An 18,862-nucleotide genomic window follows, 5' to 3' on the forward strand; every position below is an offset into this window, starting at 1 on the left:
ACAAGAATTTCAGTAACTTAATTGTGGCCAGACGGTCCACTACTACTGAGTTGAGAACGGTTGAAGGGCAGGCAGCTAACTATAAATGCGGATCAACACTTAGAAATATTATTAAATAATACTTGCCTTGTAAAACTGCTGCCAATAAAAATGCAAACGGTGATTTTGACAAGCAAAGGTTTTTTTCATTCGCATTTAAGACGATAATTTGTATATTTGGCCGTATCAAAATTACAATTAAATGCGCACTCATCTTAAATTGTTTAATTTGTTTACAAATAAGTAAATAAATTTTTAGCTAACGATAGTCTATGTTTAGTCTAAGTTTAATCCTTTTAGAAAACATTTTTTCCCTTGCGCTTTTGACTATAGTGACCTAGAATTGATAAAACTTAAAAAATCTATACAACTCACTTTCGAACTATTATACCATCTACAAGGGTATACAATTTTTTCGGGCTTAACGGGGATTTTCTCTTAAAGCCCCTTTCCGAGGCACAAATATAAGTGTGTTTGGAAGGATTTACAGATGCTCGTGTTAATAAGATACATCTGTGTTGTGAAATGCTAGTCCAGCAGGGCACGTTGCGTAGTCATAAGGACTTGCTGGCGCCAATGTTTTGCGCATGTCAACGATGCGTCTTTTATTACTGGGATGATGTGGATTTTGCCATAGATGCAATGGAAGTGGACATATGTATTTTGTTGCAGCAGCAATTTGTAAATGTAGTTGCGCAACAAGGATTATTTTTTTAAGATAATGAGCGGATGAAAAAGTCAATTATATCACAGCGCTGATATGTTAAGTAAATTTCATAATTACCACAATGGTCATTGCGGCGATATAATTAATACGTAATCTCAAGTAGAAGGTGGATGCAACTGTCTTTTGTTGATTCTTAAGAGTCCTAGAATATCAATAGCTCGAACGTACCATTGACACTTGGTTTTGTGACATAGCAAAAACAGATTATAAAACGGAACTTAATAATCTTGCAATAAATTGTGTATATTGCATCAGTTATCTTTACGACGCAGTGATATTTTCCCGATATAAATAATTATTTATTGAGACATTCTTAATTTAGTTACCTAGATAGGATTTGTAATCATTGTTTATAATACGTTGAATGCCACTGACTAAAAATTATGTTATGCTTTCAGTTCGCGGACACTCTTTTTGTTTTTCTTTAATCTTAGCGTTCAGAAATTAAATGTCTAACATTTGATTATACGTCAACACATGGTCCTTAGATATTGCGTGGGTAAAACGAATTAAATCAAGGTTGCGCATTCCCGTATGTAGAATAGTTTGATTTCTTACAAATTGTCTCACGCAAGCGAGAATAACGGGTTTTTAATTACTATTAATAAGTGGCTCTAAGTTTAAAACGGGCCCTTTGTTATGTGAATAAAAAATTGTGTCTAGACTGTGTCTATGCCTTTGCAGTGCGATTTTGGTTAGATTTGTATTATCTTAGTCTGAAGTTTATTAGACATCAGCTAAGAATTGTGTAGATTGTTGCCAAGAAGCCCTTAACGCATTGCAAGATTGACTCGCACCTCGCCCTGCTTACCGCCTTTCTGTCAATTTAAATTAATGTCTACCACGTCAGCTACGCACTCAATATAACAAGAAGTAATTGGAACCAGGTGGCTGTTCTTAAGTTACAGCCAATTACGTGACGATTGGCCAAAACAGTCGGCCAATACTGCCAGAAACATGCGGGCAGTGATTAGTCGGAGGAAATTTGTGCATATCTCTATAAAATAAGCAAATATCCATGGTGAGTTGCATCTCTTTGCCGATTAACCACAGCACTTGCACACTGGATATAATAAATGCACTACTATGCCTTAAGGAAGTCAAGACTCTAGTTTTTCATAAGCCATTTGGATATGTGCATTTATTTTTAAATATTTAACTCGACAATTGCTAGACTTACATTTGGCATGCAATAAAGAGTGGCCGTCGCGCTGTGTCGCCTAATAGCTTTCTTCTTTTTCTTTAATTTTTTGCGTTTGTCTTGGTCAACTATAGCACTGCCAGAACCCCGCCAGTCTGGTTTTATTTTAAAATTGTCACTTGTGCCCTGCAATCTAGGCGCCAACCAATCGTGTGCACGTTTGTGCCGACGCCAACACAGACACAGACAATGTCTCTTTTTTTCCTCGCAGCAAAAAGAATTTTGCATTTCTATTTAAGTGACGCCAGCTGTATACAAATGTTTCTAAAATCATCCATTTTGCACGGGAATATAACAGCTAAATACTCATAGAAGTTTTAATTTTTCACTTTAGAATTAATAAAATTCTAGATAACAGATATGTATTTTTTATCAAACACATAATTAAAAAAAAACAATACGGATAGACAGAAACAGCTTTCTAGAAAAGAAATGAAATCTTTCAAATCTACCAGGCCTGTGAAAAAGTTACTCTCAAGGTAATAACTGCAAATGGAATAACTTTATTTTGAACTTTATCGCGCATTTGGCGAGCTGAAAATAGCCCCAATCCCCAAAAAAAACCTGAAACCAAGCCAATTTAGCATGTAAACAATAAGCCGGCTTCTATTTTTAGCCTTGCTTTTATAACAAGTAGTAAATTTTTGGTTAATTATCAAAGTAGTGCAGGCAGCATTAATCGTGCTAATTTTTAAGCATATTTAATGAATAGATCACGCTTGTTCGATCAACATGTGATGCCGAGACGATACGTACGGCTCACCCTCGCACCAACGCGTTGGAAGACACACGCGCAACTGGAAACTGCCCCGAAATAGACGTTGCCCACACCTGTGACAGGTGCGACAATATTTGACGTTTACTATAACTTAAAGCTGCAACTACAATGGAAGTGGTATTTTTAGAAGACTTAAAGACAATATTTGCGCAACAATTTCTCAATTTGCTCCGACTAAAACAACATCTCGTCACGACATGTGATGCACCGACTTGCCATAGTTTATTATTTTTTCATTGTTTACACAAATGCTAATTTTTGCGTCGGAACCAGCAGTCGACATATAAGTTAAACACGCCGATTCAGGTGGCAACAGATGTCCTCTACTTGAATGTTTTTGGGCGTGAAGCGGCTGAAGTTAACGACACGGTGCGCCTCCAAAACGAGTCCCAAATCCCCAGGTATTAACTCGGCTTGATTTTGAGTGCAGGGATACAGTGAACAAATACATTAAATAATAACCATCAACAGTTAAAGAAAAAGTCTATGATCTCTAGAAATTGACACAAGTTCAGCCGACCATGTTCAAACAGAAAAATATTCCTAACTGTAAGAATAACGACGTAAACCTAAGAAAAAGGATTTTTTTTAGATTTAGCAAAATACCAAAGAAAATGCGCACTAAAACTGAGTACAGTTACTCCCTGCTTTCAAGGCAATTCTACTTACGAAACCGATCGTACTTAAAGGTCCTGCTAAATTCATAGTAAACTATTTTCCCTCGGCTAATTACCTTAGTATTTTTTAGACTTTTTTTTGGTTGTGGGAGAAAGTCTTTTTCATTCTGACGAATAGTTGATATCACTGTTATGCACCTCGGATCTCGGAAACTTCAGCTAAAGATAAGTTTATAGCCATCCCATTTATAAAAGTCAAACTGCGTTTTATATAATTTTAGAACACTTTTTAAAATAACGAAAATTGAGATGTAAGCACGTTGAAATAGGTGTATAAAAATGAGTGCTAGCTCAACCACCTGCTTTAGGTAATTTATGCTGATAAAAAACTGCTGCAGCTGACCAGTTTTCTATAGGATTCTAAGCTGATGTAATTTGTGCTGGATATTGCACTGGGTCAACTAGATGCAGACTCTTTGATATTCATCTGCGTAGTTAACTGGGCTGTGTTGTTTTTGAATACGTCATAGGTGCGCATGCACTATGTTAACTAACTGTGATATCGGTAAACTTTGTGCCTGCTAGATAAGCTGACAAATATATTTATAAACCTGATAAGGGGACTGTGGTGTGCCAAAACGCTTTTTTAATAACGTGGATGCGTTCAGGTGAACTGGAATCGATCGCCTGCCGTTCTGTGCGCACCTGTTGAGTTTATAATACCACCAAATAGCTTGTTGCAAACGATAAGATTATTTAACGAATAGACATAAATTACTCCTTAGCACCGTCACCTCCATTTCGTTTTTGTGCTTGTTTGCAATCTTCAGTGCGTTTGCACCCAGGTGACTAATGGATCAACGTCAACCCCAAACACCATACACCAACCGACTTCCGTGGGCCCTTTACACCCCAAACCAATAAAAAACACATTTTCTTGACTTTCAGATTTGTATATTTTCTGCTTTTATGGCACTTATGCGTAAGAATATCAACATTAAGATGGTCCAAATTTGTACACAAATTTGAAGGATCTACTCTCACCCGCTTATAATATATGCCCTGGTGCATTTAAGGCATACCAAAAGGAATTTGTTAGAAAATGCGTTTTAAGCTCTGTGAATCTGCATCAAAGTTCATCACATATGCGAATTGATGCCTTTGATTAAATAATTAATTGTTATGGGTAATTTATACAGAAAGTTTATAACCTCAAAAATAACATTTTTTTGTTGCATTAATTGCTCACTAAAATCTATAAAATTAACCAATGAAAGTAGGTGTTCTTTTGTACTAACTTAATTTACAAATATGTATTTATATAAAACACTGAGATTACAGTTATTGAGTAAAAGTACTATATACACATACCGAAGTTTTCAGGTTTTCAATTCAGTTTCTTGGATAGACCAAACTAATCCATCCTCATCATGGGAATTTTAAAAAATAACTAAATTAACAGTATTTCCCTCGTAAATATGCAAACGGGTAAGAAAGTATAACAAGTTTTTCTTTATTGCTTGTGCAAAACTTTGTATAGTTTTGTAAAAAGGTTCTTATTTAAGAGGTATATGTAAAAATATATATTTGTTTTAATCAAATCCTAAGGCATATTAAAATGTATCCATTTTGGCAAAGTTCCTCTTATAATTTTATGATTGTTTAATGTTTTAGTATTAAAATAGGAGTCCTGTTTATAATAAAAATCTTTTTGAAACATTTTCAGACATATATAAAAAGCTAACATTATTGTCATTTAATGTATATTCATGTCTTTTAAATGTGTTGGTTTTGACTATTTGTACTGCCTAACATGTTTCAGCACAAAGCGATTTTAAATTAGGATCACATCGCTGGTACTTAATTCTAAAAATATCAATTTATTTATATATGAACGCATACTCAAAAAGAATGTATCGCACATTATAACTAAGCAAAGCCTTGAAAACTTTTAAAGCTATTTGGCCACTTGTGGCCTTAACCATTCTTAAGACTCATAGCGTGTGAATAGGAATGCTGTATGCAGGATTAGCCTAGGCTTAGCACACTTGATTTGATGATTTATAACAGTAGCAGTAATCAGTCGCGTTAAAAGTCTTAAAGTGTATCTGTCGACTAAACTGGACAGATCACTCGTCTTTCTTCCGTTTTACCTTTCCTTCCGTTTGAATTGTAGATGTCACGGCCTTCAAGCACTCGGCAATAGACGGCTCCGACTGATCGGCGCTGTAGTCCTCGCCAGCCATTCTGCTCAACGTCAGTATATAGGAACAGGCTACTCGCAGCACGGAGAGCTTGGATAGTTTTTGTGTGCTGGCGTAAGCTGGAACGGCTTGGCGGAGGGTCTCGTAGGCTGCGGATATGGTGTGCACGCGGGTCCGCTCACGAGCGTTTGCCTCGATGCGGCGCTCCCTTGTCATATTCTTGTAATTGCGCTGTTGTTGTTGAGGTCGCGATATAGACATTTCAGGTGCCAATACCGCCCTGCTCAGATCCTCATCGCTAAGACTGACGTCTAGAAAAGCAGATGAAGTTGGTACCTTCAAAGCCTTTTTCTGCAACAACTTTTTGGCAGTCTGGTGCTTTCCATTCAAAGAAGAGTAATTATCCGTTTTCAGCGCCGCATTGTCGACGCATTGCTTCTTGTTCGTTACCAACTCGAGTGGTTCCAGCTGTTCGGGATGGGCGGCAAACGGTCTGTGGAGAGTAGTGACTCCTGGATGCCGGACAAATATGTGAGCTGGATTCGGCATATTTTCTTGCACCAGCCTTGACGTTGAAGTCGAAGAACTGTTGGGTGGTGGAGAGTCTATGACTGGAGGTGACAACACAACCCCTGAATCGGCAGAAGAGGTGTAGCGTATACGTTTTTTTAAGGGACCCGTTGCATTCATACTCGCATTGGACGAAGGAACATGCAACGCACTAGTCGTGGGTGTCGCCAAGCCCACGACTTTGGAGGGTTCCGTACTCTTGCGCTTGTTACGTACAAGTGCTATGGGCTTAGAGTCCGCCGAGTCGTCTGTTCCTTTTGATTCAATGTCGGGATTACCACTGAGCGCATGCTCGAGGGCTAGATCTTCTCCGCCTTCGCTTTCCGAACTGGCGGAACAAAAACCCGCATCACGGTCGTTGGAATTGGGTGAATCTAAAAATAACAAAAAAATAAAGAGTTAGTTGTCTTCTATCTGTGACGTTTAACGCCGAACCGGTTACTAATGTTTGGCATTTTGTATTAACAAATTCAAAAAACCCCCGTTTTCGCGGAACAGACGCGCCGAATAGGGCTTCAGCTGACTTTGTGCGACACCCCTTCAGCTTTTCAAATTTCATTAGCTACTAAATCACAAAATTTGATTTTTTATTACAAGCTGTTCGAGACCAAAATGAGTTGATGTAGGATATACGTATGCTAACCTATTAGTTATTTGCGTTAGTAAAATTTTCTTACCACCCATTGTCCTAATAACTAAGCTTTATATTTAATCCATTTAAGTCGCCAAGTACAATCGATTGAAGACGATAATGTAAAGTAAAGTTATGCATTGCTCACAAAAACGAAACCAGTTTCGGACCCGTCAGTTTACCACTGACCTCCACAGGTATTAAAGTGTTTAAACGGAGCTTACTTGTTAAAAGTTATTTATTTCAGGTCTGGCGAATAAAGTCACTTCAAGTTCAGCAGCAGGAGCCAACAACCCGGTTAGCAATTTATAAAATCACAAAACAAATAAGCCAGCAAGCATGTGCGTCTTTTTTCGCGATTACAACTGAATGTGTAAAAGTTAAGAGCTCAAGAGTAGAATCTCCCACGATATTCATATGTATGTACGTATTTCGATAAGTCGCTAGTGAAAAAATATCAGTCTCTCCAATAGCTAATTACGGTAGCAGCTGTCAATTTGGTCAACCTAATTGGGTGCTTGCTAAGCCAAATACAATTCAGACTAATAGTGCTGGACTGAAATATCTGTCTAATCATGTGTGTATGTTTGGGTTTGCTAAAAAGTATATTATAATTATTTATTATTTATTTTTAATATCAGCCAATATTCGCTTCCACACACCAGGGAAGCCTATTTACACCTTTATATATAGAAGTCATGAGTAAATTTGTTGTACGTTTATCTTACGGAAGGTATGATTTTTTAATGTTGATTCAACTATTTATAAGCACAGTATTCTGCTATCTTTTCTAATTTTAGACAGATAAACAACGAAAATAAATTAAAGCAACTGACTGACATTACGGCCACATAATCAGGCTGTACAAGCAACAGCAAAGTTTTAGCCACGACTGCATCCCTTGTCTTAAGCGGTTTTTATATTCAGCATTATAATTAATATTTAGACAAATGTTTACTTTACGTCGTCGCCGTCATTGCCATAGTCTAAGCCAAAACACCTGTGCAAGACGGATACTCTGTAAACGATTTCAAAATTTCCATAAATTATATTTCTTATAAACTGGCGGCTTGTACTTAAATAAAAATATTTGAGTGTTTAACATATTGATAAAATAGATTTTTTAACGAAGATCCTCAAAATAACATACACATTTGAAAAACAAGTCTCTGTCAGCTCAGATGTCATTAAAATTTAATGCACCTGATCCGTCTCCGTCGCTTAAATCCGATCTTGAAACTTCTGCGTTGAAATTGGCAACGGTTTTCCCGTTATTCGCCTTTTTTTCCAAGAATGAATGCCCTCCTGTGGAAATCAGCTAAAACCTACTTAAAAACGGCAGACATTAACTGTCAGAGGCATCAGAAAATCCCATATTCACGCCAAAAGTCACCGAAAGGTTATCATCATAGGCGGCTTTTGGCTGGCGGTCGGTCCACTGGGAAGCGTTCCCTGTGTGGGAAGCCTCATCTTATCAAAACATGTGCATATACTTATACGTACAAAAATGTAAGTATGTTAAAGCGACTATATGGTGTATATTGTAGTAAAATGACGCATCACTTTTATGAATGAATCGCAAAAACTCAACCAGATGATGCCTAACACTTAGCAAAGGATCCGAAAAGCATGGCCAATAAAATATCCTTCCTGATGTTATATCAAATTCAATCAATTCCTATTTAAAATATTTTAATATTTTTTAATCAAGCAAATGATGCATCACAGCTAGCAAAGGATCCGAACAGCGTGGCCAATAAAATGGCCTTCTTGAAAATGAACATAGCCCTTCCCAAACGGTAGTGATTAGTAGTGCTTACAGCGGAATATGGGATTTGTGTTTAAGCTTAAGACCGTACTTAATATCTAAAAATACATTTTTGACTCTCTTCGAACGCTTAACAGTCAGCAAGCGCTTTCGAAAAATGATACACATTGGGAGGCCAACTGGCACCCAGCTCCACAAACAGACAAATTGCCAATATGTCTGGCGACTCGTCGTCCCCGATTCCGTTTAGCTCGTAAAGTGCTTGGCTGACATATGTACCACGAACCCTGAGTTAAAGTACAGTGGCGACAAATATGTGGCGCTATATACGTCTATCTGCATTCGAATTGCCACCCTCAAAAAACGGCTCCTTTTATAATTATGAAGCATCGTCTGAGTCGGTGCGAACGTAGATTCCACTGGGTGGCACGGCAAAACCCCCCATTAAAAATACCTGTCGTCAGTTATCTTCAGCGTGTCACAAGGCTTTGCCCCATTATTGGCTTGCTCAATTACCAAACTGAATAATTATAACAATAATGCCAACGTCGGTGCGAATATTTTTTTAAATTCATAGCGTTGCACATTCTGCGGGCAACAGGTGGCATTGTCTTTTACTTACCTTTCATTATAATTGCTGCTAATTCCAATGCGCTTAGGTGCATGAAAAGATTTTCCGGGTGGGTGTTGGCCATAGTCGCAACAACGAAAATCCAAGACCTTAGAAGGGAGCGCGTAATCCAAAATTGTTAGGACTCGATTTTACACACAGCTTTGTAGTATTATTAATTTATTTGCAAAGACTTTATCATATCATCGGAAACTATATCACTGCAATATTCTTCACTTTCTTATAGTTGAAGATACGATTAAAACGTAGATATATGAGCTTCGGCACAATCTTTTCACAATTTCTTGTAAACTTTTCCGACGGTAGCACGACTGTTCACAACGAAAGTATCTGGCGGATTGAAAGTGCCTTTGGCAGCGGCCGGCTTCATGCTAAGAGCAGCACGCGGTCGAACTGAGTATGGTAACCAGTGTTGTCAATTCAGCTATTTTCGTTGCCGTCATCCGGAAATTTATTTAAATGGTAGCTGTCAGAAATTTTTAATATTTTAAAGTTTTCTATTACACATAAAAAAGCATATTTGCATATTTTAAAGATAAGGTCTTAATTGGGTTGGTACTAGGTTAATTATTTGGCTCCAATCAAAATCGAACTGGAACCAAAACAAAAACAAAGAAAACATTTTGAACAAAAATTTAAATAATAAATTATACAAAAATGTTAAATATTTGTTTATCTATTTTTTATTTTGCATGCTATATATAACAATTTCGAACAATGCCATTTACTTTCATTTGAAAATCGAGAACTGACAACACTGACTGATGTTTGTATCGGTTCGCTGTCGAGCATGTTTGACTACCGCATCATTGGTTTTATGAATGAATATTTTTCTCACTTGTGATTTAGCAAGTGAAGTACACACTTTTACTATTAATTCACATATTAACATAATTTTCTTCCATTTGACACCGCTATCATGCATGACAATCAAACCACAAGCATTTTAAGCATGCCACTTTGAAATCGGATGTATGTAAGAAAAGTTATGGGCTTAAAAGTGGAGGTTTTAGGTAACTTATCTGCAAAGCCGATTTTCGAAAATTAGGAACAATATAAAATTACAAATCAAGTTAAAAACGCAGATTTTTACAGAATTAAACCAAAATCATTTAGAAGTATGCCACTTTGAAATCGGATGTCTGTAAGAAAAATTATGGGCTAAATGTGCAGGTTATTGACACCTTTTTTCAAAGCTTTTATTTTGAAAATAAGGAAAGGGGTAACACTATGAAAATGACGAAAAATCGACCTCAAAATACAAACCATGTTGAGAACACAGATTTTTAAAGAATTAAACCACAATCATTTAGAAGTATGCCACTTTGAAATTGAATGTCTGTAAGAAAAGTTATGGGCTTAGAAGTGCAGGTTTTAGGCCACTTTTCTGCAAAGCCATTTTGCGAAAATTTGGAAAGGGGTAACATTATAAAAATGGCGACAAAACTCCGATTTTTAGAGAATTAAATCACAATCATTTAGAAGTATGCCACTTTGAAATCGGATTTCTGTAAGAAAAGTTGGGGGCTTAAAAGTGCAGGTTTTAGGACACTTTTCTGCAAAAAGCCACTTTTCAAAAATTTTACATCATAAAAAAACAAAAAATTTAAACACAGATTTTTAGTGAATTAAACCACAATATCCATTCTCGGGAATTCCAGAAGAAATCCATTATTTAAATCGAGCAAATGCTTATTAGTTCGGCTGCATCTACGATGGTACCATGTGACTTGTTTTATTGTATGTGCTTGTTAAGTCGTTGGTTCCACAAAACTAATTTTTCAGAAGAGAATATTCCAATTTCACAAATGTTGTTTGGACGGAAGTTCTTCATCATATCATCAAAATTGGCGAATCCATTGCAACATGTTTGACGTTAAATAAACTGGTGTTGCAAATATGTTGCGTGCAAAAATATCTTTGAAATATTATCGAATTAACCAGGATTATCAATCTCTTTTTATCAAATTGTTGTTGTGATGGGTGAAATCATGTCTCCACCACCGTCAGGATTTCATAAAAACGGTTTCACTTCTTCCTTACAGCATCGCGTTTGCGCAGTTGGAGGCATATGCGTCATGTTGGCTTGAGCACACGTCTATCATCTGCTTTTGATGGAAAACAGACATGGCTATGATAGCCATGACGTATCTAAAATCAACTGAGGTTATTAACTTAGGCATAATTTAAACCTTTTTAAAAAGGAAATACACAACAATTTTGTCCATTAAATAATTAATGTGACAATGACTATATTAGTAGTAGGATAATATAATTTCTTGCTCTCTTTTTTATCGTTTTTAAAACACAGTGATGAAAAAGAAGTTTAGTAGAACGTGTAAAATTATTTTTGTTCCAGTTTACAAGAAATAAAAGGTCATGGATTAAATTCATCACTTCTGATTTGGTTTATTTAATCTAAATATATATATACTTTTAGTTAATCTTTTTTTCCTTATGTTTGTATGTGTGAGATGAATCCTTGCATGACCGCCTGAACGTATTGCGTATAAAAAAGATCAATTCGAGGAAAAAGTTTGTATTTTGCAGAAAAACAAAAACGTTACCACAAATATCGTTAGGGTTCTTTTCGTCTGCCTGTATGGTACAACAGATGTACGCTGGGCACGAGTTTGTGGCTGTCGCGCGAAATACTTTTTGAATGATGACTTTCGTTTTTTTACAGACTTGTTCTGCTTCATAAGAATGCTATTGGGTTGCAGGCTAACCTGTTTTCTTTGATTGGACAGGCTCGGGCTGAAGCCCGACCTCGGAGTCGTCGGAGTAGCAACCTGAACAGTCTCCGCTACCGACGTTAAAGTCGCGATCAAGCCTTTTAGTCGTTTTCTTTTCTCAAGCTGGAAGTTCAAGGATAAGAACCTGGACTTCCAAAAATGGTTCGTGTACGTGACGTCGAAATTTGATCTTTACCTTCGAAAACAAACCATTTTTTAGTAATCCCCAGCTAAAATTACTTCGGAATGGTTTGCGCAGATTTTTTATAAAATTAGCTATAGTTTGCAGTTATTGATTTGGCTTCTGTTCGGAGCTCACATCACTGAGGTATAAGATCAGTTTGGCTTCAAGGTTTCCATCTAAGATTTAGCTAACTAATATTACCAAGGGGATCAGGGTATTTCTTACATACAAGGACTTACATTCCATAACCCGAACCAACATCTGCCAACAAAATCTGCTTTGACTTATGGTAACTGTAAGTAACAGAATTGATTAGCCAAAAACTAGTTTGACTTAAAGTGACTTCTAGATAGGCAAATTTAAGTTATGGAAGTTCGAGTCTAATCATTTTATTTACATGAATATGTTGGAATGCAGGTAGAAGGTATGTATCTAAACAGCTTGGCATGGCGCTACCAGCAGGGTAGGGATGTCTCGATCACTAATTGCTTTCAGTCTGCTTGTACTTATTTCTCGCCCTTTCGAATAGTTTACCAGACGCATAGGCGATTGATAAATTTCTGGAAATACCAACCAAAATCAGGTAGTGTTGACTTCTTAGAATTCTCATGCTTAATAACTTATTTTACTGCAAATCCACCACATTTAACGGTGAGAGTACGGTTTTATATATGTATACATCCACACATTCATCTTAATACAGGTTGTTTCCGTACGTTGCCGTAATATGCACATGTCTCTGCATGTGACGTCACGTGTACTCTTCTTATGTTCAATATTATGTTTGCAGTCCAACAAACCCTCGGCCTTGGCACGTGGGATTTGCGTAACTTATGTAACTACTATGCAAGGTATAACAATGATTAAATAATCTATAAAGTGACTATATATACATATGTACATTTTAACTTGTATGGGTATAAGTCAAAAAAACAATTTTAATTAAAAGAAGAATTTTGGTGTCATCCAGATAGCTTTAAAACTGACAGTATTGTTTGCATATAAACTAACAAAGAGACTGACATACAGAGCTCGATCCACTTGCCTAGTAATGCTGATCAAGAATATTTGTATATGTATATGTACTTTATAGGGTCGACAATGCCTCCTTCACTGCATTGCAAACTTTTAGCTGAAATTATAATCCTCAGCAGGGATATAAGGATGTCACCCTAGTAAAGTACACTGACTTCTCGGTAACTTTATCATATTATAACTTTTAAAAATTATAACATTTTGACGAAAGCAAACGAAGTCCCGATTCAAATATGGAAAACATAGGAACTTCCCAGAGCTAACGTAGGCGGATAAAACATTTGGGTACTCAGTCTGTGCGAACACATGTGTTTGCAGTCAGAGGCATATCCAAAGGGCAACTTTTTACTTTAATATTTTCAGTGAGGGGAGAATTTATTGTTTTAAGAAACCGTCCGCACGCCATTTATCAGGAGCACAAAGTGCCAACCTTTCTTAATTCTTTAGCTACTCTCAGTTTTTTTTTTCTGTGCCTTGTGACCGTTAACGGCGTCAACCAGATTTGCAATTTTTCATGGAAACAACGCTGTCATCTTGGCACATACATATGCTGACCAGAAGGATTGGAAAAACATACGCATCCTTAAAATTAAAATGTGTGAAATTTACATTCAGCTGTGTTCAGAATGGCGACAACATGTCTTTACATTTTCCATGCTGTAAAAGCAATTGCGTGGGAATTTATTTTATAAAATTTATTTAACGAACACATCTGTTGTAAGGTCCAAGAAAATTATGCAGTCGACTAATATAGGTTCAATATATGTGAAATTTAAGTATCTATGTATTTATAAAAGCCGATATCCAAACAAAAGCACCAACGACATAATAAAAAGAGTATTTGGATCTATAATGCGTATGTACGACAAGAACTTCTTTTCTGAATACGTGACAGCTGCGAGGGAAACTATACAGCAGCATTGGCAATCAAAAGCATGCGTGCCAGAAATCATACCCATGATACACAATTATATACTAAGAAGTACGCTATTAATGTCAAAAATTAAAAATCAGGACTGCTGACCAGACAAATCGCAGACAACCCCACAACGTAATTTGGGAAGGACTTGGCACGCAAGAAAAGAAGAAAGAGAAGCAAGAATATTTAATGGGTCCAGACATCTCCGCCGTAGCAATTCCCACGCTTCTTGGTACGGAAACACCCGCAAGCGCATCATCAAAAATGTAAGCAAAGCGTTGGCCTTCTCAGTGACCGTATCTGCATTGATTGCTGCCACCGTTCGCCTTCTAGTCACAAAAATACAAACACTTCTATACATGTGAAATTACACAGAAGGAACACGGCAGCAACAGAAAATTGTTAATACGAAAGTCGAGATCGCTTTGAGCAGAAGTGGCCGCCCAAATCGAGGCATATGTACGTATGAGTTACTTAATAGAATGTCTTAGCATGTGGGCATGTTTGTGTGGTATCAAAACTGTCTATTTATACCCGCTTACATACTTACGTATGTATGTGTGCGCTTTAAGTTCGTTGATAGCACCCTTGTCACTCACGCTGAGTTCCGCATAGGTCCGTGGATATATTGGAAAATCGCTTTTTAGCTGATTCGGCAGGCTTGCTTAAGCAAATCACACACCAATTTTTATTTTTAATTTGAAGTCGCCACTTGTCATTGTTTTTAATGTTGGCTTATGAAAATCTGAGTAGCGCTTTAGCACAGGTAGAACAACATTTTTTAGATTTTAGGGTTTGCGCTACCTGTCTTCGAGTTGGCCTGTAGGTGCGCTTTTGCCCTTGCCTTGTTTACTTGTCTTTTGTATACTACATTTCCATTTTTGCACTCAATATCTAAAGAGCCAGACAGAAGACGATTTGGTCAATTTTTGGCTGGCGCCAGATGCACAGCTGGTTGCCGTGGCCTCGGCCAAGCGATGGCAGTGTTCATATGCGCAATGCAAATAAGTAAGGCAACAAGCGGCACGGCACAGGTCCAGCGCCTTTGGTCGTGTCTGGTTTGTGACCGACCAGATGCCGCAGTTGACACGCATAAGCGTAGCCGGAAACATTGCAGGAGGAGCAGCCACACCTACACTAAAAGCTCCCCCCTGACTACGCCCTTGCTGACACATGCCACTCGCCATTCGGTCACTCATTTGCCAATGTTGCCGCATTCGGCACCTCTGGTCGCCGGCGCAGTAACTGGTTTGAATTCTGCATTTGCGTGCCGAATACATCTGTTTCTCTGTTTATGCGTCCGAGTCCAGAATCCCAAATTAAACGCAAAACGATTAAAGATACGAAACTCTTATCAACAATTTTCATTTATGAAAAAACTAGTGTTGACTCTCGGGCGATCTGTTCGCCGTATCTGGCGAAAATTTCTTTAAATTATTCGAATTTATATAATTCTCGTATCGACATCGGTGTGCTTGCACGTACAGCTCGGTTGTTATTTTCAATAGTCTGTATGCAGCCGTGTTCTTTTGAAGACACCTTGCCATGAAAAGGCGCAGACCAACTGTCATTCCCGCCTGATGATGTGCTGGCGGGCATCGCCTGTTGATCGGAGCTAACCTGCCTATATTATTAGCTGCAATAGCTAGGGCTTTTCAGATGCTTTTAAATAGGTTATTCAGTGGAGTAGAATAAGAGCAACACGTAAACACGTAATGATCCTGACGATTGGACAAATCAAAAATAAGTTCCGACTTTCTATTTCAAGAGAATTTAACCGTTTAATTGGAGTCCTTTGATTCGGTTAAGGATTTCTCGACTCCTAAGCAAAATTTTTTTTTAGATTTTACACACTTTGAGCTTTTGCAATATGGACAAGTACAAATCTTTACACCTCGAAAGGTATTAGATAGTTAATAAATATGAATTTATTCGTAAATGTATACTAACAATAAATACAAATTTTACACAACAACTATTGAATTTTTTGCGTATATAAACTGAGCTTGGCCGCAAATTTACTGTCAATAGTTCCTTATTTAACAAATCTAATGGGGTTTCTTATCTTAATCTGCCTTTTTTAATAAAGACTGTCGATCTCCAATCAGCACGCGCAGTCAGATATATGTACATAAATTGTGAGTCTTAAGAATCTGTCTACATTGTGTGGGGTCTGAAAAGGTCAATACATACAGTGGCGAGCAAAAGTGAGTGCATGTTCGCGAAACTGACTTTCGTCGCCCATAAAAACCAAACGGTACGAGATAATCAAACAAAGTTAATTTTTTATGTTAAACATTTTATTCATAACAAATGCGAAAAAGAAACAATATCGTATAAGGTAAATTCTAAAAGTTAGAAAGAAAAAACCAGAAAAACGCGCATAAACTCAGTTTTGCACGTTTTAAAAAAATTAAATAAATAAATCCATTTTAATATTTTGTCCACAAACACTTATTAGCAATAACTTGATTAATGCGGTTTGGCATGCTCTCTACCAAATTTTGTATAACACCTTCAGGGATTTGCTTCCATTCCGCTGTTACACGTTCCCAAAGGTTGGCCATGTTGGTTGGGGCTGAGATTTTTAATCGGATTGAGGTCGGGACTTTGCGCTGGCCACTCCATCAGCTGAAAATGTTGATTGCCAATCCATTCCCTAACAATTTTTGCTGTGTGCTTTGGATCACCATCTTGTTGAAAAACAATTTCGTCTTCGGGATAAGCACATTTTTCAATAAAATTGGGAAGATTGGTTTTTAAAATTTTAAGGTAGTCCTCTTTTCGCATTATACCTTCTACCAAATGCAGAGGGCCAACATGCCACCATGTGAAGTCATAAAACGTGCAAAAGTGAGTTTATGCGGGTTTTTCTGGTGTTTTCTTTCTAACATTTAGAATTTACCTTATACGATATTGTTTCTTTTTCGCATTTGTTATGAATAAAATGGTAATCATAAAAAATGTACTTTGCTTGATTATCTCGTACCGAAAGTCAGTTTCGTGAACATGCACTCACTTTTGCTCGCCACTGTATAAATTATCAAAATATAATAAATTTAGAAAAATTATCATAAATCTTCAAAAAGATTTAGAAAATTATGAAATCATAAAATATCAACACCAGGTACGTTACCCTCTATAACGCTAAGACTTACGGATCTAACAAGCTGATACCACGCTGCACATCAAAAAATTGGCGCCAGCCGTAAAAAATATGTAGACAATTAAAATAGCATTTTGGCGATGCTCTACGGCCCGATTCTTTAATTATCTCGGTTCGTACGTTAAAATACATATGTACATGTATGTACGTTTAGACTCTTTGCAAAATCTTGTCAGAATGTCACTAATTGGACTTTGTACCCGACGGCCAATTCTTTTTGGCAACGTTTGGATAGTGATGGTGGCGTATTCGAAGGAATATGTCGCTCAAGTGTCTTTGGTTTCTGGCACAAGAGTTCAAGACGAAAAGAGCGGAGGCGTCCCAGACTGCGTCGTTTGTGGGCATAACGTAGTGATACAGCAGCAAACTGTAACAAAATTGAATATTTCCACTAGGGTTAAATACCTCTATATTTTAAAAAAATAATTCAAAATATTTGCGTTCAATTCGCACTGAGTCTGTAATAAACGGTATGCATTATTTCTCCAAATTGGAATAATATGATCCTGCATTCGTTTTATATATTGGCTGAATATCACGAACCTCTTATTCATGTGCTCTAAATGCTCCCAGACGTTAACGGCAATTAAGGCGCAACCCTGGGGTAAAGAGCACATAAACAAATCTGGCTGCTTCGCAGCTGGCCATTATGGGGATAGCACATCAGTGTAAATGCATACATATATTAGGATGTATGGAAACGATTGTGCACAGTTCGTCATAATTTGTCGACAGAGCAGATGAGGCCAGAAGCGAAGAGCAATACTCAACCATAACACTTCAGAAAACCAGTAAAACTGTATAAATTAAATATATTAATTTTGTACATAGCAAATATAAACAAGAAAGATAGCTTACTTTACCGAAACTTTTAAATATACAGCTTAATATTTTATATTTCCAGATATTCCTATAAAATTCGACATTTTTTTAAAATTATGAAATTATTAAAAATATGTATTTATGACTTCTACGTGTTGCGGAAATGTCTCAACTACAAATTATCTCCAGGCGATCCGATCTAGCCATATCCGTTTTTACGAAAATAGTTCCTCTGTTCTAAAGCTATTTGGATGAAACACTGCACAGTCAATTCCGTCTGTAGCAGGTAGTATATTAGGAGCAACGTGCCGGATCGGCCTACTATATGATGTCCCATAGGAACAATCGGGAAATACAGGGAAATAGAATGATAACTTCGTTATTTCTTAACATACATATACTCTGAGATGTAGTATTTTTTTTTTTTTAGCAATTTCAGAAATACGATTTAAGTTTTATGCAAGGCGGACGACTGTAGCAATATGTACATTGATGCAGTTCAGTATTGGACACCCATACAAAACGAGCTAACTTACCTACGTTCAACTGCCCATAAGTTCGGAAGCTTTACTCGGATCGATATAAAATTTTAACACAATTTTCTCAAGATGATGTGCATTCAGAAAAAAAAATGCAAAAAAAAAAATTAAATACTATAACCCCCCCTTAAACTCGATCAGTTCAAATTTACAATTAAATAAGTATGATGAATTTATCGTCTTTAAATATTCTTTTAAATATAATATTATACGTACATTAGAGTCCATTGGTTGGTGAATGGTCAGCACAATTAATTTTTGGGCAGTGAATGGTATTTTGTTTAAAATTAATAAAA

The 18,862-nt window shown here is 36.9% G+C and overlaps 1 protein-coding gene across 1 annotated transcript; it reads right to left on the reverse strand.

Annotated features, from left to right (window-relative positions):
- Positions 1 to 4,309: 4,309 nt before the first annotated feature.
- On the reverse strand, positions 4,310 to 9,491 carry LOC108044767. Its single transcript, XM_017123908.2, has 2 exons — positions 9,158 to 9,491; positions 4,310 to 6,510 (listed from the first exon to the last, which is right to left on the reverse strand). Exons 1-2 carry the CDS (start codon positions 9,228 to 9,230, stop codon positions 5,492 to 5,494), a joined length of 1,092 nt encoding a protein of 363 aa, XP_016979397.1. The 5' UTR covers positions 9,231 to 9,491; the 3' UTR covers positions 4,310 to 5,491.
- Positions 9,492 to 18,862: the final 9,371 nt, after the last annotated feature.

This window comes from Drosophila rhopaloa, unplaced genomic scaffold (assembly GCF_018152115.1).
Source record: "Drosophila rhopaloa isolate 14029-0021.01 unplaced genomic scaffold, ASM1815211v1 contig_2, whole genome shotgun sequence".
Classification (NCBI taxonomy): Eukaryota; Metazoa; Arthropoda; class Insecta; order Diptera; family Drosophilidae; genus Drosophila; species Drosophila rhopaloa.